We start from the raw sequence: 19,625 nt of genomic DNA, 5'->3' as shown, positions 1-19,625 counted from the left end.
CCTATACTGTGCGTATATACATAGCTTTTATATATGTATGCTAACTATATGCCACAAATTATTTCAGAAAATTCAAGTAAACTTTAGACTTCCGAGTTCGGTTCAAGCAAAGAGGAGCATGCACTGAAGTGGATAATTGAGTTGCAACCCAGCATATATTTGCACATCTGAACAAAAGCGGAATTAAAAGATCAACGTTTGTCGGTTTTTCTGGATCGTTAATAAGCTTCATCTGGCGAGTTATAAAAATATGCCAGCAGGTTCAAAACGAGGATTAGTCGCACCACAAAATACATTTCTGGAAAATATTATCCGAAAAACCAACCAGTATGAAAGTCGTAAGTATATAAATGAGAAACTGTAGTTTGAATAAAGTACCCACGTCATGTTTGTTTTACATAGCGTAAAACCCATACACATTTTGGCGAAGTCTTATTCATCATTTTGCTTATAGGCTGGTTGCATTATATTTCTTATATATCAATGCAAACAGTTTTGATAAATATTGGACAAAGACTTATATTTTAACCGGTTTGTTAATGCGCGCGTTTAAATGCTTAAACACATGCAGTGATGTCAAGTTTGATGGTGCCCAAGCTATTGCAGGGCTGCAGATATTTTCCTATTTTCTATCCATATTCCTGTGTACACGACTCGTTGAATATAATCACAGTACTTCATTTCGTGTTTACTCCTTCATTAACTTGCCTCCATAATCAACGATCTTGAATTATGTTTATCAATAAAAGATAAAAACAAAGACATTGCGGTCGGTACAGCGTGGATGCGGCTGCTTCAACAAACATTTCGTCTGCGTATCAGTAATTTATACAAAATTAACGCGCAATGTCGAGACAATTTACAGAACACGTGTTCACAGATTGAAGCAGTGCTAGAACCAAATGGTTATGTTTTTTGATTTGACAGAACTTGACCTAATGGCTTTATTTCTCATTGATCTGTTGCGAAAGTAAAATGAAACTCATTTAGGTCTAAATAAAGAACAGATTGATGAGGGCGTTAAGCGAAGCTTTTATGAACTTTTGTGGCTCGATTTGTCGTTGTCATTTTGCTTTGTAGCGCTGTTGAATATGAGAAAAGTCAACCTTGTGTTAAACGTTGACGTTAAATTTTAGTTACGGAAATCTTAGTGTCATTAACCAGTGCTGTATGTGTGCAGAGTGTGCAGACATTTTCAAGATTAAAACTAATATTCGGTATAGTAGCGTTTTCATATTCCACATGAATATAGTTTTTGTAAGCTGTTCCTTAATAACTCATAAATATATTTCTTTAAAATGAGAAAATTGCAAATGCGAGAGTGAGCTGCGCAAAATACAAAAGTGACATCTTTGTTTGATCTTTGCACGACATGCAAATATTATTTAACACCGACAGAAGATTGCATGAAATGAGTTGTTCCAAAGATGACATGACTTATGACTACTGGTTGTTTTATAAAAGATAATAAAAGTATCACTTAAAAATAAACCCTTAGTGCATATTTTTCCGGATTTGATCGCTTTACTTTGTTAAAGTCTTACATCTTGCCGCAAAAGATTCATTTCATTTGTACTAATGTTTGTTATAGATGCTGTTTAGTGTATATTATGACTCTTTGTAACTCAACATTGCAGTTAGAGCGAGTTCCGAAAACAAACTTGTTTGATATGGGCTGCAACCCATCGACATGTCATCAATTATTTAACTGGCAACTGTAAGCCTATTTCTTTTGAATAAGTCAAACATCGAAACCTAAATGACAGATAGGACTTTTCCTGGTCCAAAGTAAGAGCAATATTCGGGGTTAATTAGAAAGCTGATAGATCATTATATACCTGATGAATTTACAAATTTTGTACTGTATTTGAACCTGTGTCTTTGTCACACCATAGCCTACTTTTGAAATTAGTATAAAGAAATGCTTCATGGCTTTTATAGGTTTATAAGGAATCTTTTTCAAATTTCAGATAGCAACTTTTTGCTGGCAAACTCCCAAATATACGATTGGCCCATCGTATATGCAAATGAAGGATTTTGTCAAACTACGGGAATCTCCCGTGCTGAGATGATGACGCGTTCATGTGTGTGTGAATTCATGCATGGCCATTTTACCAGCCTCGATACCGTAGAACAGATGAAACAAGACTTAGAAAACCATCGACAATCCAAATACGAGATTGTACTTTACGATAAACAAGGTCTGACTAAATTTAGTGGGAACACTTATGTAAACCTAAAACCTGCAAACCCCAACGACATAAAGATTGCTGAAATAAATACCCACTCAGTTATAGTTCCAATATTTAGGGATAATTCTGACGGTATGGGTTAGTTTGGGTGATGCTATTGGATATAATCAAAAATATTTTACCCAAAAAGTTTTTGTTCTTATGTAAAAGTTCTTGTTAGTCAACAGAGTTTCTATTATTCCCACGTCAACTTTAAAGTATTACTTAACCAATTAAACAATGCTTTCGTTAATCTATGACATCATTGCAAATTTTGTTTGTCCTTGTAGTCTTTCCAAACCTTGTTTTTATTGCAGGCACACCTCTATGGTTTCTGATTCAATTGGCAACAGTAAAAAACGATGTCGACTGCACGGTCCTATTTTTATTAACTTTTAAGAACATTTCCTCATTAAAGAATCCAATTCAAGGCACAAACACGCAAAGTAAGATCTGTTTAGAAAATGTATGATAGCTCGTAATCGCCAAATGTTCGGAAACGAAGCTTAGACACCGGTGTGAAGCTTGATACCGGATCCCAGGTTACTTGTTCAAGAAAATGGTAGCCATTTAAGCTACCTGGTTGCTTATTTAGTTGCTTATTCGCAGTTTGAATAATTTACCCATAAAATCACCTGATACTGGCCAATAAAATCAAAAATATAAAGGTAAATTTGAAAAAAATTGTACCAATTTTTTTTTATTCATGGACATGAAAAACACAATTAAAAACAAATTAAAGTTTAGAAAATTAAGATATATTCAAACAAATTCGGATTAATTTATAGTTATTACACCAAATGATGCATGTAGAAAAATTTTAAAAAACCTAATAATATCGATATAATTTCCAACAAATCGGTTATAATTTGTGTATATGTTTGATATAATTTATATAAACCATTATTAATCTCAGAACGACACCAATTAATCAGGAAAAACAACTGGCAAATTATTATCAAGTATTTGGTGCAAGCTTAATTTATATAAATTTTAGAATTACTGCATAGTGTATACCAAATTTAAATGAACTGTTGCATTTCGTTTTGATTTAGGCCTATTTGTTTTTTTAATATAATTCAGTTTTTGTAAATATTATTTGGTTGTATATAAATAATTTCAATTTTAATAAAATTTATTTTAACTTTTTCAAGTTTGGCTCGATTTTTTATAACCTTTTATATTAATATGGATTTAAATGAATACAATTTAATCAGTATATAATTATTTGAATTTACCTTAAGTTTTATGGTTTTATTTTAAATCATGGCTTTTATAGCAGGTAGAAAGTGATTTATAGGGCAAGTTTTTGTTGCACTAAAAACGTGAGAAAGTTGCATTTATTTTTAACAAAAGTTGCAGTAAAAAGTTGCATTTATTTAAAAAATACCAACAGTCAATCAACACTGCACTATAAAAACAAGTGTCCTAACTGACAACTAGCACTCTAACCTCATTCAATCAGTCTCAGAAGCATTATTGCGCAACAATCGGTGTTGGTGAACTTCTACGGGTTGAACGGGTTGGTGAACTTTTAGCTTGTAAGCCAACTGTTGCGTCATAGATAACATTGAGATGCAGCTAATCCATCACATAGCTCTTTGTTATGCAAATTAAAAGGAATAGAACCATACTAGAAATAGTTTTATAGCATGCTTTTTAAATCACTCCTTTACGTTTTGCGCAATACTTGATAAAAGTTGCAGTAAAAAGTTGCATGAAAAAATGAAAAAAGTTGCAAAAAGTTGCAATATAAAATTCCTACAAACAGCTTAAAACATCATTCTACGTAAATTGTGAGTATTTAGGAAGCTGCCGGAAGCTGTAAAAAAAAGTTGCAAAAGTTGCAAAAACTTGCCCTAGTGATTTACATAGGTGAGCCATGTGTAAAGTTACGAATAACCAACTTCACGCCGGTAACTTGACATCCGTAAACTTTTTCTCTAAATTTAATTCAAACTTCATTTAACAGTGGGAGGAAATAAGATACGAAATCTTTTAAAGAACATTCAAAAGCAGGAGGAGGCAGTTTTAGACGAACAATTTGTTCCACCGACTTCAAAACAAGGAGAAAAGAAGAATAAAATCACTGAAGTAAACAATTAGAACCATATTCTTTTATCATTTGACATAAGAAGCTATTTAGGTCCATTTAGGTTTGTTGTGTTAAAACACGACATGTAGGCTACATGGCATAGGCTATTTTGTTCAAAACGTTCCAGTAAACTACAATTCCGCGTTGTTTTGTTACCTGAAAACGGCTAATTCGGCCTCTGCTGGAGGTGAATGTTGATTTACAACAAGTTTATGACGATATAACAAACGTCTTCATCATAACTGTTAGTGTAGGTCATATATCATACAAAACAATGTGCAACTATAAGATATACCAAATTAATGTGGACTGTGAATATTTTGTTTTAATAGTAGAGTAATTCAGGTTTAACATCTTATCAGTTTTGCCTTTTGCATAAAAACATCTTCACAACGCTTTTTTGTTTCAGATCTTCAGTCTAAGTCCAGATATGTTACCCAAGTATCATCACGAAGCCCCGAAAACGCCTGCACATATTATTCTCCATTATTCCTTGTTTAAAACCATTTGGGATTGGTTTATTTTAATTTTAACTTTTTATACGGCTATCATCGTGCCGTATAATGTCGCCTTTCAAGCCAAAGGAATCACGCCAGAGGAAACGGAAGAAACAAATAAAGCTTGGCTCTTTTCAGACAGCGCTGTGGTAGTATGCTTATGTTTTTTTTTGCAATTGGAAGCAGTTAATCATTTAATCAATTAGTTTATTTATGTCATTAGCGCGGTGGAGACGAAAAAATAAAACTCCTTGTGATTAGCATGCGCTAATGAAAGGAAAACAGTGGAAAGCCGAAAAGGTTTAGAACATGGACAAACGTTATAATGATATTAAAGTAACTGCTGATAATAACTAGCACAACAACTAGGTGGTGTATGTGTTTAAGCAGCAGAAGGTGGCAATCGCTTCAGTGCTGTAGAACCAAATACATCAGCGGATGGGAAAAGAAAACAAACCTTAAAAGAAACCCGATTCCAGGCTAAGTTTCTGGTGGCCATGTTATTAACATAGGATTGTTTGGAGTGTTGTTGTTGAACCCAAGTTTTAACAGTAAAAACACACACCAATGACGATTTAAAAAAAAATGTAATTACATTGCTGCCTGTTTCAAATTTGATAATATCTTTGTCCTTGGCATCTCACAATCTTAATCCTCAGACTGACGGAAGTCTTTGTATGGCTTAAATTTGGCGATAAATGTTCACCACTGGAGCCCAGGTTAACGAGATAATCTTTTTGCAAATTCCGATTGGCACAAATTTTTTATTTGATTTTTTGATATTACCTTAATTTGAAACTGTTCCCCAGAATTGCTGATCAGAAGCATGGTTCATGCCCTGCTCAAGGGCATTACAACAATAGCTCATCTGGGAATCAAACCTGGTTGGCAAATAATTACGAGGCAAATACGCCAACTGCTCCACCTCCGAGCCATCAATGCAAGTAATCAAAACGCTCTTATTTGCAAAATGTGCTTATTAAAATGTTGGCTGTATCACTGAAAATAATACATTCGAATGTCAAATGTCATGGTACAAACCTGTCGCTTAAGAGGCGTTCGTAGGCTCACTATATACAGTAGGTGACCTTTGAAGTGATTAAAAAAGCGATGTGCTTGTCAAGGTTTGATCAATATTGCCCTGAAAACGCCCAATAACATTGTCTGACTGACTGTTTGATCTATATACGTACTCAGCTGTAGGCGTTAATACCATAAGTATATAGGGTATGTCTCAACAGTAAACCGGAACTTTGACCTTTATAATAGGACTTAATTTTCCTCGTGGATATTGTCATCAATTTCCAGACGACTTTTGTTGGCCCCGGAGGAGAAGTGATATCAGATCCGAAAGTTATCCGGATGAATTACATCAAAAGTTGGTTTGTTGTGGATCTTCTTTCTTGCCTCCCGTACGACCTGGTGACCTTTCTCTTTTCGCATTCAGAGGGCATAGCTGATGACGTAAGCTCGTGGTTTAATCAGCGGTATACTACCGAATACTAAATAGAAATTATATTCGTTTATAAAGGTTTATTTTTAAAAATGCCTTAGTCTTTTAGCCGTTATGTTTCACAATCATTTTAGTTGTTTTTATCCAATTTCATAAAACTTTGCACAGTTTATGTATAGGCCTCTAGTGTTTGCAGAGAAACCTTATTTCTTATTATATTATGCATGTTTGAATCTGCAGGGAATTAGCAGTCTGTTCAGCAGTCTTAAAGTTACCCGATTACTTAGACTGGGTAGAGTAGCAAGAAAGCTAGATCACTACATTGAGTATGGCGGCGCAATGCTTGTGTTACTGGTAAGTATTGAGTACTAAATGGTAACACACAAACACTTTACTGTTTAAAGTCATTTGGTTTATAAACACATTCTTGCTCCAACGTATATCCTTTAAACGCCATTAGATCAAACATTCTATATTATCGTGTCATTTCAAAATCCCGCAACCATAAAATAGAGCAATAAATACTACATTATTAGTATACCCATAACTTTGTAAACATTTTCTCGCAGGTGAGAAAGACTACTACGTCTGTGTGTTATAGTCTCAGGCGGTTTGGTTGATACAACCCTGCTTAGCTTGTGGTTTAGGAATATAAGTTGACATATGCCGACATATTTCTTTCAAAAGCAAATTATATAAAAATTACAAATCGCGAAAGAGTTGTATTTGCATTTGAAACTTTTCGGCAAGAATCTTTAACCTTCATACATTTGCAACATGATGTAAAAGGTGGTACACAACTTGTGTAATATGACAGCGATTTTTCCTCACTGCACGACAAATTGAAAACCTTTTTACTCGCTAATGTGGCTTTGCCTATCCTTTAATTTAACAACTGATTTATTAGGTTTATTATTTATTATTAGATTTATTATTACTGTTGGACCACGTATATGGATGAAAATGGAGAACATTGTTTTGTGAATATGTTATCAACACCTAAAAAATACTTGTCCAAATTTTACACCGTAAATTAGTAGCTAGAAATCCTTCAGGAAAATTTATGTTTTTACTTAAGGAAAATCTTTTATCGACGTTTCTGATGAGGTTCGAATAAAGGATTTAGGCTGTGATGGAAGTCATAATGGATGTGACAAAAGTAAAGTCAAGTTGAAGTCACGTTAATTACATTTCTAAATCAAGTCGAGTTAATCATGATTTACGTAATTGCAGTCACGGTGTAATAAGAGCTTAATTAGAGTATAAATGACTAAGTTCTCCCGACGATCACACAAATGCAATTGCTAACGTTATGGCATACCCTAAATTTCCAAAACAAAAATCCCCACGCCTCTTGTAGTCCAAGGCATATGTACTTGCTGCTAATTGCAAATGCTAGTCAAATGTAAGTGGGTTATCTTGGGGGCATAGTATATGTGGTAGTTTAATTTTAAAATAAATGATAAATCTATGAATAAGAAAATAAATACACGCCAGAAGCAACCCTTAGTTTTTCTTGGTTTTAAAAGCTTAGGCTATGCATAACGGACTACCTGCATTATTAATAATTAATTTGCATGTGAAATTGTTTCGAAACAAAAATGAACACATCATGATGCTATCACAGATAAGACTTTATGTTTTATTAATGAGTGTACTCGTGTAATTGAGTTGTGTTATGGGCAAGAGTTTTGTGGCAAGTTTCTTTTGCTGTTTTCTGAAATTCAAGTTAGAATTTTAATCTTTAACCATACGTTACTGTTTGCCGATATTGTTATGAACAACGCATGTTTAAATGCTGTTTTTTTTGTTGTAGCCCTACAATGCTTATCATAATAGCCTTTTTTGTGACCACTAAACTGAGATTTTTCGAGTTTTCTTCATTTCCAACGTATATTTTTAATTACAGGTGTGTTTCTTTGTGCTTTCCGGTCACTGGCTTGCTTGCATTTGGTATACCATTGCTGTTAATCAGATATCTGTGAATGGAACAATTGTACAACATAACTGGTTAGTTTTGCTCGGAAATACGATAGGGAAAAGATATTATTTGGAAGGTAACTGTGCAAGCAGCATAAATTTTTGTTCATATTAACAAAGCCTAATGTTTTCTATTCTACGAAAGCTGGTTCCGTACGTAACTATTGCATAAACTACAAAAATAACTTATCAATGATGAAATTTGAAAAATCGCACAATTTCCATTGAAAGCACTCTTAAAAATGTTGTATTTTTGGTAATAATTACACTTAAAATGTATCTTGTTAAGACGATGTAGTAATCGGAGGTCCAACCCTTCACGAGTGCTACACAGCTGCCTTGTACTTTACTATGACCAGTCTCACGTCGGTTGGCTTTGGCAACGTCGCGGGGAATACGGAGAGTGAACAGATATTTTGCGTCATCATGCTAATATTTGGAGGTAAACTGGCGATATTTGTGTTTTGTTCATTAGTTTTTGGGAAAGGTAACACTGGTCAACAAAAAATTTATTGCAAATCTACCAAAACTTATTCGTAGGTAATTTTGGGGTGCTCAATCCGAATCTGACCTTAGTTTTCTTCTGCAAGCTGTAATTTTTTGTAAATTAAGATTTTTCATTTTTTGAAAATATCCAAATTTTTCGCAAAGGGACATGTCCAATGAATTTATTGCTGACAGTCTAAAAACCAGCCTCAAGGTAACAACATCTGCCGGAATATTTTTATTTTTTTGTTTAACGAAAAGTTGTATTTACGGACAGATATGCACCAAACTTTGGGGAAAAAACGTAAAGAAAGGGGATTTTTTGCAAGTAAAATACATGAAAAAATCAAGTTGTCCATGCAAATGCCAAAGAAAAGAATGATAGCAGTCAATTACCTTAAAGCTGTTGATGAAAAGACGCAAATGTCAATTGTATTTTACGTTCTAGCACGATGTGGGAAAAAATTTGCCGTTGTAATTTTTGCGTTTGTAGACTTTTTGAGGACAGTCACGTTTGATGCTTCAACAGTAATCGGCCTTCATATGTCGGTCCCATCGACCTTGGTAGCGTTCTTCCACCGTCATGAGGTCCTGCATTCTCCCTGTTCGTTACTGACGGCTCCAAGGTTTTCTGAGAACTTGTCCAGGTGGCTGAACAGAAAAGGAACTTTGAACTTTTGCATCCTAGATCACGAAAAGCGAAGAGCATCTTGGAAACAAGAATCTCATAGTTTTTTGCCTTTTTATGCCCAAGAAAGTTCTTCATGACATCTACAATAGCCAACCATGCTGCTTTCTCCTTGGTATTCATCTCCTTGAGAAATTTAATGAAAAATCATGCACGAGTGTACGAACCTGTGGCCCATCAAACACCCCCGCTTTAATTTTTTTCATACGACAAAGCTGGAAAAATATAAACAAGGTGATGAAAGCATTCACTGTCAAGACGTAAGGCTTTGACAAACTGTATCATCAAGCCTAACCTGATGTGAAGGGGAGGAAAAACAATTTTATTTCTGTTTACATTTGGCTTGTTTGGTACATTCGGCATGCCGGTTTCGAGTGTATTGCGTATGGGCCACTCCTTTTGAGTCCAGTGTTGCTCACGTGCTCTACTGTCCCACATACAGAGATAACGTGGGAATTTCGTGAATCCTCTTTGCTGGCCAAGAAGAAAACTAACCATTTTCAGGTCAACGCAAGTGATCCACTTATGCTCATGCTACTTGAGCAATCAATGACTATTTTGATACCATCATGTTTTTCCTTCAAGACAGTGCAGTGATCAATAGGAACAGCTCCATAAATATTTCCATTGTGCAAGAGGACGCTTGGAACTATCCAAAAACAATCGCCATCCTCCCGGATCATATGATGAGATGCCTAATTGCCCAAGAAGGCCTGGTATGTCATTGCATTAAATCAGCTGCTTTTCCCCTGAAAAACAGGATAGGAAGATTTCATCTCTTTTTCGGGAAAAGGATACCTTTGCGGAGCTATCCAGTACACATTTTTCATCGATCCTGGAGGCTAAGAGCTCAGCTGCTTGCTTGACCAGATTTAAATCACGTACCAAGTCATTCAGCTCTGACTGATTAAATTGCTCAGGAGTTCGTTCGGTTTCAGAGAAAGAGTCTTCAGATTCATGTTACGTGCAAGTTACGTAATTCCTATCAGGCAGCAGATGCATCCTAAACCTCATTATGCCTAAACCTTAGAAGAGTTAAAAACATTTTATCTAAAGTAGGATACCACGTTGCAGACAAAAGGCGCACAAATAGGAAATCTGAATAAGCCTATGGCGTGTTGTTGAGCTCTCAAACCTGCAAAAAATACGTCACCTAGTGCAAATCAGTTATCTGTGACAAGCTAATGTTAACAATGGTTCAGAAACACGTATACAACAGGAAAATGGGCGGAATAGTTAACAAGTGTTGTGTGCCAATGAAGGAGATTTTTGTGGAAGGTAGGCTTAAGTACCACAAACTAAAAAATGTGAAATTGTCGATTGCTTGAAAACTAAAGTATGCAGAAAGAAACTGATTGCAGATTTGAAATCAGTATCCAAAAATTGTACGGAATCACTGAAAAAAACTCCTACAAGTGAAAATGAAAAAAAATGTTAACCTGTGATAATTTTATGCATATTTCTGGTGTTGTATTGTATATTCAAAGGAATAGCAGTTAAGTGAACAACATTGGTAAAAAAATTGTCATAACTACAATTGATTAAAACTGAGGTACGTACTTGATTGAAGCCTAAGTGTATTGATAGCAAAGTCTTTTTCTTTTGACCTTCTGTTCCGAGGCGCTGTGCATGCAGGTCAAAAACTTCCAGTCATAGTTTAATTTTACAAAATAGGCCCTAAGTGAAATTGTGTTGTACGGTTGTCGAGAGATAAAATCCGGATATAAAAGATTCCAAAAATTAATGCAAGTCGACATCAGAAATGGTTTTTATGCAATACATTTATCCAGTCATATTGCCTTCTATATTGTAATCTTAAGTTATTATAACGGAGTTTAACACAGATCAGAATATGACGCATGATTATCGAGTTTGTATAGAGCTTTCTGATTTATGAACAGTTTGAACAATTACACCAGGACGGTTTTCTAAGAGAGCAGTGGACAGATATTTAAGTACTCCACCTTGTTCATTGTCGGGGTTACCATTCCGTGCCTATTTCTAAGATTTGTACTTATTTTCAAGTACAATGTCTTAGAAAATACTAATGTACTTGTGTCTAAGAAACGTGCTTATTTTCGCTTGCGTCCTTATTTTTTGGGCAGAGGTTCCTACTTTGGGCATTTCGACGTCTTTAGTATATCATTTGAATACCATTTTGTACTGAAGAGACGCCAAAATTAAGAACATGAAAATTGTGTCTTGTTTTTTTTTTAATTTTTTAAGAACATTGATTGCCTCCTCTTGTTGTGCACTGTTTAAGGTAGTATTCTTCTTTCATTTGTGCTTATATTTGAGTCCGGACGGTGGTAACCCTGATTATTGCTGTTCTAATCAATTTAATGAATACGAATTTGGCGCTCAGATTTAGTTCAAGTTCTTTATTGTCGCGAGTGGAATGACAAAATAGCCTACTGCTAAAATTCTTTGTTCATAGGAGCTGGTCAAGAGGGTGAAATGATTACAAAACTTTTAAGAAAGTTAGTATGAGCAAAAGTGTTTGCAAAATTTGTAAACTCAAAAGTAAACAAATTGAAACATTATTGATTCCATCTTCTTGTCACTTTCACAATAACCAAACTAAACAAATTTGATTTGGACTTGGTACTTGAAGATATCAACAGCCGTTCATATTCTAACGGTTTGGTATCTTTTCTAAAACTCTTCCAAGCGAAATGTGATGCTTTTATAAATGGCTATACTATAGCAGTATAGGTATACGTTTGACTCACGGTAAATGTGACCTCGCGTAGACTAATTAAAACAGCACGCTACGACGTGCAATTACTTCACGGAGGTATTATTTCACCTTAATCTACGATGCATTTAACTCGCAGCTCTGCTTTACGCGACTATTTTTGGTAACGTGACGACCATCATCCAACAGATGTACGCTGATACCAATCGATATCATGACGTACTGAACAGCGTGCGAGAGTTTCTGAAGCTCTACCAAATACCCGAGGGGCTTTGTGACAGGATAATGGATTACATTGTTTCTACATGGTCAATGAGTAAAGGCATTGATACGAACAAGGTGACAGTTTCTTCATTTTCTTTGGTGTCAGCTGAGCTCATCACAGGGTGTTGACTAAATATAAGCCAAACTTTGCATGCTTATATCCCCGTTCATCTGCCTGTTTCCGATTTAGCCTTTCGTTTTTAGTTGCAACGAGTATTAATGATGCAGATTATAACTTTTAGGCTTAAATTAACGTTTTTATACAGTGAAATTTTAAATTTGGGTAAAACTTTACCAACGTTATTTGTTGTTCTACTTTATTCTTCGCTGAAAACAAATTTTTTCTTGTAATGAAATTATGATTTTTTTGCAGGTATTAAACTACTGTCCCAAGGACATGAAGGCGGATATCTGTGTTCATTTGAACCGAAAAGTCTTCAACAAACACGCCGCATTTCGGTAAAAGAAATGCTAATTTCAGGGAACAACTTTAAATAAAAATAACAACTTTTTGCTTGTTTTTAGGCTGGCCAGCGACAGCTGCTTACGTGCACTTGCTATTGAGTTCGTCACCACCCACAATGCACCAGGAGACATGATATATCACAAAGGGGAAAGCGTGGACGCCTTGAATTTTGTGGTCTCCGGCTCACTCGAAGTAATACAAGACGATCAAGTGGTCGCCATCTTAAGTATGAAACATTAATAAACAACGATAAAAAATTTAAAGCGTTGTTAAGCACCCTAAAACAAATTGCTTTCCCCTTGCTTCAATTTTAAACGCCAGTGAAAGTATAAAGGTTAATTGCAAACGTGCGTCATGCCTTAATAGCCTATTAATTGTCTTAAATAAAACATTTTCCACTAAAAGGTAAAGGCGACGTATTTGGAGATACGTTTTGGGAAAACGGCAATGTCGGCCAATCTGCATCCCACGTGAGGGCGCTAACGTACTGCGATCTACATTCAATAAAGCGGGATGTGCTGATTCGAGTTTTGAGATTTTACCAGTCCTTTGCACCTTCATTTAGCAAGAAGATGGTTCTCACTTTTAACTTGAGAAAGAGGGTATTCACTATATTTCAAAACACTTTGCTGAATTGTAGCTTAAAATTAGTGATAGTTCGTATGGTTTTGTACTGAAATAGGTTTTTATGTTCTTTGTGTTGTCCAGCTATGTCCCATCAAAGATGATGTCGTTATTTTAAGGAAGACTTGGCACTAAATTTCTTATTACATCTGATCAAGTTTGATAAATAATAGTTTGCTATTGTTAATCAAAATAATACAATATTGATGGAAAATAGCCTACAAAAAAAATGGAAACAAACAGCCTACAGAAATCCAAACCAAATAACAAAAGCACTATTTAGTTTAGACCGTGTAGAACTTCGTTTTCGAGAGTAAAACAATTTTTTAACAAATACATCAGTATACAATCGGTTCGTTTTAGTCAATTGCCATCGGCGAAAAACTCTTGACAACTGTTTTCTGGTTGTGTAAGTTAAGAATATCGTTGTTGATAAACTGCACGCAGGTCTATATGACAAAAACGTTTAACTGGGCCGCACAAAACCGCCGAATGGTTTGCGAGCTGGCTATAACTGGAATAGTCGATATTTAATCATCGCTATATTATTTGTAAAGTTGCATTTTTTGTCTTGTCGCTGACGCGAGTAGGATACATTTTTATCATCAAACCATGTTTGAATTTTTCAGTACCTTTTTCACAAAGTATCAGAGATTCAAAGAGAGAGAGAGGAAGTGATCAGGTGTAAAAACGATCCCGACTGGGAAGGCAATTTTCCAGATGACCATCCAGCTCGAAAAGCATTGCGAAAGTTAGTGAATGCAAAAGCAATCAAAAGTCGACTAACGCGATAGAAGTAATTTAACTTTACCAACTTCCAGCCTGAAAATGTCCCACTTTAAATCCTAAAACCTAACTAAATTGATTCAGACTCATGGAGATACATAAAAAAAGACACGGAGAAGAAAATGAAAAAGAGCAAAAAAAGGAATCATGCGACAGCACTTCTCGTAACGCAAGCGAGATGAAGGCACCCCCATCTTCCGAAGTCAGCGCGAGCTCACCTGGGACTTCCGGCGTGAAAAACCAGCGTCGGATAAAGCATAAAAAACGACCTCAAAGCTTAAGGAGTGATGGGAGTGTGGCGGACAGCGAAAACGACTCGTACTTGGTCGTTGACACGGAGAAAATAATTTACGCCGTGAATAAATTGCAGCCGTGGGTAGAAAAGATATTTCAGCAGAATGAAGATATAACGAACCTCTTGAAAGATATATCTGTCGGTATTAAGACGCTCTCAGCCAACTCTAAGGACAAAAATCGAAATAATAACAACAGTAACACCTGTTTTGAAGAAAACAGAGGTCAACTCCCTCGGGATTTCTTGACAAACAGTTCTGTGGTGAAGCTCAGCCATGAGAAAGTTCAGCTGCCCACAATTAAACGAAATATACGAACCTCAACAAAATACGTTAAACGCACGCAAAACATTTCCAGTATAACGCAAAACCCAACGGCTTATTCAAGTTCGTCTAGGACTAGTAGCGCTTCGTCGGATGTCGTGGTCATTGATTTAGAAAGTGTTGACGACACTAGTTCGGGGCGCTGATGTTATTATGGCGTCTTCAAATTGACTTTTCATAATGAAAAAATGAACTTTATTCTCGTATGTACGAGGCTGTATGCAAAGTTATGAAAAAACTGTATGCAAAGTTACGTTATACTGCGTTTATGTATTGCGCAATTAACGTTTTTCCGAAGACATTATACGTTCCACACTATCCCTCACGCATATACCGTGTGTCATGTATAATTATCAAGCCGTTGGCAACACTTTTATCGAATTATTTTCTGCTAGCAAACGCTTATTGAAGACCATGAGACCAAACCAGTCAGCTATGCTGCTACCTGCTGAATTGTCGTTCTGGAAACGCTGAACAGTGTTTTGATGACGACTTCTGCATTTCCAATTTAGTTGCGAGTGGGCCTAAGTATGACATGTACTTGTAAGTGTTTGCGCTTTTGCCATGTTGCAAATTTGGTACATAGATGCTTAACTTTCTGAATTTTACCATTTTTGGCGTTTATCATTACGTTTTTCAATGAAGACCTTTAAAAGTAAAGCATGTGCAACTTTTTTCCCTTTACAGACTAATTCTAGTGATTTTTACATTTATTATCGTTTTTGTTTCAAGAATACAACACTCCTACCACTTTGCAGGTGTTTACGATTGCATGTCCAAGTGTTCTCTCTAATATAGTTCATTTCAGTTTACAGAAGAACAAAGACAAATGCAGGCAACAGGCAGGTAAAAAAGCGAACTTTTTTGCGGTATAGATCCTCCTAACTATTGCATTGTGCTCAACTACTTCTACCGCGCTTAGCGAAGGCTTCTAATGATTATTTCGAATGGCAAGATTCATAGAGCCAAGCAGTATAGTCGACCACATTAACTGGAATAAACTTGTCTGCCCGACCCGAAACCACCCCTGCCGTATCCCTGTCCTCCGTCACCATAAAACTGAGCTCCAGCTCCCTGCTCCCCGCGGCCTCCTCTTCCCCATCTGCTCCCTCCTGAGATGAAGAGCATTAATTTTAAGTTGTGTTACTTTTAGTTAATTTTACTGTTGACACCTATTTCCTTATTGTTATTATTTTCATAACTCGCAATGTAACCAGATACCTCTTGCACTTTGTGATCTATCACCGTGACCTCCTCTTCCACCATAATCCCGATTTCCTGTTAAAAAAAGTGTATATAAATCATTTACAAGAGGAAGATAATAATGAACTTCCCAGTATGACTGCATGTAGATCATACGTACTGTACATATACAAGGTCTAGGAATGTAAAGATAGCATTTTGCAAGAATTTTTTAATTTTATAGCTAGCTTGTAGTTAGTTCGAACACTTTGTTTGCAGCAACATCAGTCTTATGTTATCAAAAATATATTGTATCAAATCAGCAGATATTGAGCGTAATGGTGATCTAAACCCTACCTCTGCCACTGTGAGGTCTATCACCACGTCCTCCTCTGCCGTGATCCCAACCGCCACTTCCACCTAAAATGAGAAACCATAAGAAACTTTCTTGGGAAAATTGTTGGGCTAAAAATGCACTGTAAATATCATATCAAACAAGGTTAAATTTCGAATCGATGGAACACACCAATCGCGCCAACTTTTAGGACGAAGTATAGGATTCAATTCTATTTTATTTGTGCGTTAAGCTTACTATGATCACCTTGTGCACTATTATTATTTACGAATACTACGGTACAAGAGCTTGATGTAATTATTGCACAAATTATGTGCATAGTGCACATGGTAGTGTAAAGTCGTCTATGAGCTATTTTTAATCAGAATCCCAGGAACTGTAGAAACCAACATTAGTTCATTATAAGCAAAGTTGTAGCCCTAAATCTTACCTCTCCCTCCTCTTCCACCCCTGCCGCGCCCACCTTGCCCATCTAAAGTGTTGTGAATAAAAATAAATTGGAAACTAAACAATATGGAACTTTTCACTGCACAATAGCAAGTAGCAAATATGAGCAAGTTATTTTTGTAAGCACTGCTTTGACATTAAAGAGCAAAGATTTTACAAAGATCCTTACAGCCTCCACCATCCTGCCTCTTTTGCCATGACGGCATCTCTGGAGGCGGAGGAGCAACTTCATTTGTACGGCCTCCTCGATCAGGAACCTAAATATTTTATAAAGATCAAGAAGAGAAGAATAAAATGTGCTTGCTGTTTTTAAATGGAAGTAATCCTACTTACTTTTCCCATTAAAACTTTATTGATTGCACACGCATGGCGGGTTGGACCAGATGACGTTTTGCATACTTGAGACAGATCTGTGTTTAAGAGAATGACGTGACTTAAATGAACCTTATACCGTATGCACACAGATGTGTACTGATAAATGAAATGTCATAAAGTTAAATGTACAATAGCAGTGCGGCACATTAGAGCAAAATATTACCATCTCTGGCAGCAAGTAGATGAGAAAGAGTAATGGTTGGGTTGACACTGAAACTACGACGTTTCTTTTGATATGCTTCTGCAATTTCATTCAGTTTAGCCTGTCAATAAAACATTAGGTTATTTTTGCCAAATAAACCTAATAAAATCAAATTTTGAAATAAAGTTTTTCCAATACAATCATCTCACCTTTGCCCGATCAGACCAATTGAACGATGCCAAAGTCACATCAACTCGCTTCAGAAGCATAAATCTGCGAGTCTTGTATTCAGACGTAAGCGCAGAGTTTATAGCCTCCAATTTCTCCCAGTGTGCTGGGCCCATTTGTTGTTTTATCACAGGCTGGCTTAGATACTTTGCAGGTGTATTCTTTACCGATTCTGTCAACTTGTCAAAGTGGCAAATTGGTTTAAACAATCTTGGGTGAAAAGTGAAAATAACTCGTTCTAAATCTACAATTTAAATTACAATACCTTAATTTGAATGCCAGAGAAAAATTTCTCAAGACCAATGTTGTCTGGGGGCTTAGACATCCTCAAAGCAATACAAATTCTCTTTAGTTGATTGAACATATCATTATTTATGGAATCAGTCTGTTAAAAATGTTCAAAAAAGTTAAATTGCTCTACCGAAAACAAACATTTTCCAAACTGGGGCATGAGCAATGTTACAGATTTTCAAAAAATATCTTCAAACCTCATTCTCAGCTCCACTTGGTGGATGTTTGTGAAAGTACATCTTTGCAGCTTGTACTTCAGATGTTAGAAACACTGAAAATCAAAAAAGTAAATTTCGATTATCCAATGAGCCTATCCATTTATACCTGGTCTTAATTAAAAAAACAATTTGGAAAAAAACAGTACCGGTATTTCATTAATATTGGTGGATATCCTCAATAAATATTGGTTTATAATAATAACCTAGCCTTAGATTTACTTGAAATTAGACTCTATGCAAAGTATTTTTAACAATACTTTGCATAAAAAGCACAGAAACAAAACTTTTTACATAGAAGTGATAAACAGTCTTCTTTTTTCTGCAATCTGCTGGCAAGAACCCCCGACACAAGTTCCTTATAAGGGCATCCATATTCTGACAAAAAGCTGCTTATTTCAAACAAAAAGTTTTCTTTATCTTCATCACCTAAAAAAAAGAAGTAAGCATTTAAAAAATAGCATAAAAAAACTTGATAGAAATTCTTCCATTTTTCAGATAATGAGTAAAACTGTTTCATTTCACAACTAACCTGTTGTTGGGTTGACTATTTCATCTAAATTATAAAAACTGCGCAGTTCTGATGTGAGCAATGAAATCAATCCAGTAAACTGTGGGGAACTAACACCTAACTTCACTACTTCAACCAATTCTGCCTCATTTTTTAGCTCAGTAGGGCACCTAAATTTGCAAAATAGTTAGGTGATATACAGTAACTTGGGAAGAGCAAAATTAAAGAAACTTTGGCAAGTTTACAAACATTTTTTTATGAGTGTTACCTGTGCAAAACAAAATATTGTCCAATATATATGCAATTATGCATTTATTAATGTTTAATTTTACATCTAAGTTATACAAACATTTCTATACTCTGTTGACATTAAATCAAACATCCTAATAACCCTATACTATAGTCAGCGTTAAAATTACGTCCAACAAATTATTGAAATTAACAGGATTCTTTACCCAATATCATCCAAAGCATCCAGCACATCATTTTCTATGGAAGCCATTCTCTTATTTTGATTCTATTTGAATATCAGAATATTGCATGCCTAAGTGTTTCCTAATGATAAAAAAAATTCATAAAAATAAACCCTAAATTTGATTGAGAAAAAGACGGCTGTTTAATGAAACTAGGCTAAATAACGGCAACTATTGGTGTGGTTCAAGTTCTAGACTGGACTCGACTGCACTAGCAGAGTTCAACAAAAGTTAATGGAGTAATCTGAATTTTAGCTTGTGAGTCTACTAGTAAGATATCTGAATATGAATTCATGCTACTAGCTCGACTACATAGTCTCAATGCCAAAATTCATGCTAATGGTGAGAACTGTGCATGTAGGCTTACTAATAAAAACTGATGCTGAGCTTTTGCAACATTTCAGTTTAGGGTATTCCCCATAATAATCTTGTCAAATGTACAGTGATATTGGTAACATAAGTTTAGAAAATTGTGCTTATGCGACTTTGCCAATTATGAATTACTAATGCACGTTATATAT

At 35.5% G+C, this 19,625-nt stretch overlaps 2 protein-coding genes across 3 annotated transcripts; one reads left to right on the top strand and one right to left on the bottom strand.

The window, feature by feature from the left end:
- The first annotated feature begins 71 nt into the window (after positions 1–71).
- Positions 72–15,580, top strand: LOC143469395 (voltage-gated delayed rectifier potassium channel KCNH1-like). 2 transcript variants are annotated; one of them, XM_076967075.1, is made up of 15 exons: positions 72–338; positions 1,971–2,201; positions 2,549–2,677; positions 4,204–4,325; positions 4,736–4,972; positions 6,093–6,287; positions 6,517–6,630; positions 8,186–8,333; positions 8,546–8,698; positions 12,268–12,467; positions 12,766–12,851; positions 12,918–13,084; positions 13,264–13,460; positions 14,112–14,233; positions 14,353–15,580. In XM_076967075.1, the coding sequence occupies exons 1-15, from the start codon at positions 251–253 to the stop codon at positions 15,029–15,031; spliced, it is 2,868 nt and encodes a 955-aa protein (XP_076823190.1). In that variant the 5' UTR covers positions 72–250; the 3' UTR covers positions 15,032–15,580. The 2 variants fall into 2 exon arrangements, with proteins under 2 accessions (XP_076823190.1, XP_076823189.1); XM_076967074.1 differs by having other exon boundaries at positions 4,736–4,975.
- On the bottom strand, positions 15,578–19,220 carry LOC143469397 (protein FAM98A-like). The gene is made up of 13 exons (XM_076967076.1): positions 19,087–19,220; positions 18,653–18,801; positions 18,415–18,549; positions 18,103–18,176; positions 17,880–17,999; positions 17,596–17,793; positions 17,408–17,507; positions 17,203–17,279; positions 17,039–17,126; positions 16,853–16,894; positions 16,425–16,487; positions 16,107–16,163; positions 15,578–15,997 (listed from the first exon to the last, which is right to left on the bottom strand). Exons 1-13 carry the CDS (start codon positions 19,131–19,133, stop codon positions 15,873–15,875), a joined length of 1,275 nt encoding a protein of 424 aa, XP_076823191.1. The 5' UTR covers positions 19,134–19,220; the 3' UTR covers positions 15,578–15,872.
- Positions 19,221–19,625: the final 405 nt, after the last annotated feature.

Source organism: Clavelina lepadiformis, chromosome 8 (assembly GCF_947623445.1).
Source record: "Clavelina lepadiformis chromosome 8, kaClaLepa1.1, whole genome shotgun sequence".
In the NCBI taxonomy this organism is placed as follows: Eukaryota; Metazoa; Chordata; class Ascidiacea; order Aplousobranchia; family Clavelinidae; genus Clavelina; species Clavelina lepadiformis.
Note: the sequence above shows the minus strand (reverse complement) of the source record. Positions and strands in the feature narration are given on the sequence as shown.

Coding starts and splice junctions, on each gene's coding strand:
- LOC143469395 (XM_076967074.1), top strand. CDS start 251: ATGCCAGCAGGTTCAAAACGAGGATTAGTCGCACCACAAAATACATTT. Junction 2,202..2,548: donor TGTACTTTACGATAAACAAG/GTCTGACTAAAT, acceptor TTTTTATTGCAG/GCACACCTCTATGGTTTCTG. Junction 12,468..12,765: donor AAGGCATTGATACGAACAAG/GTGACAGTTTCT, acceptor ATTTTTTTGCAG/GTATTAAACTACTGTCCCAA.
- LOC143469397 (XM_076967076.1), bottom strand. CDS start 19,133: ATGGCTTCCATAGAAAATGATGTGCTGGATGCTTTGGATGATATTGG. Junction 16,164..16,424: donor TAGACCTCACAGTGGCAGAG/GTAGGGTTTAGA, acceptor TTTTTTTAACAG/GAAATCGGGATTATGGTGGA. Junction 15,998..16,106: donor TAGATCACAAAGTGCAAGAG/GTATCTGGTTAC, acceptor TCTTCATCTCAG/GAGGGAGCAGATGGGGAAGA.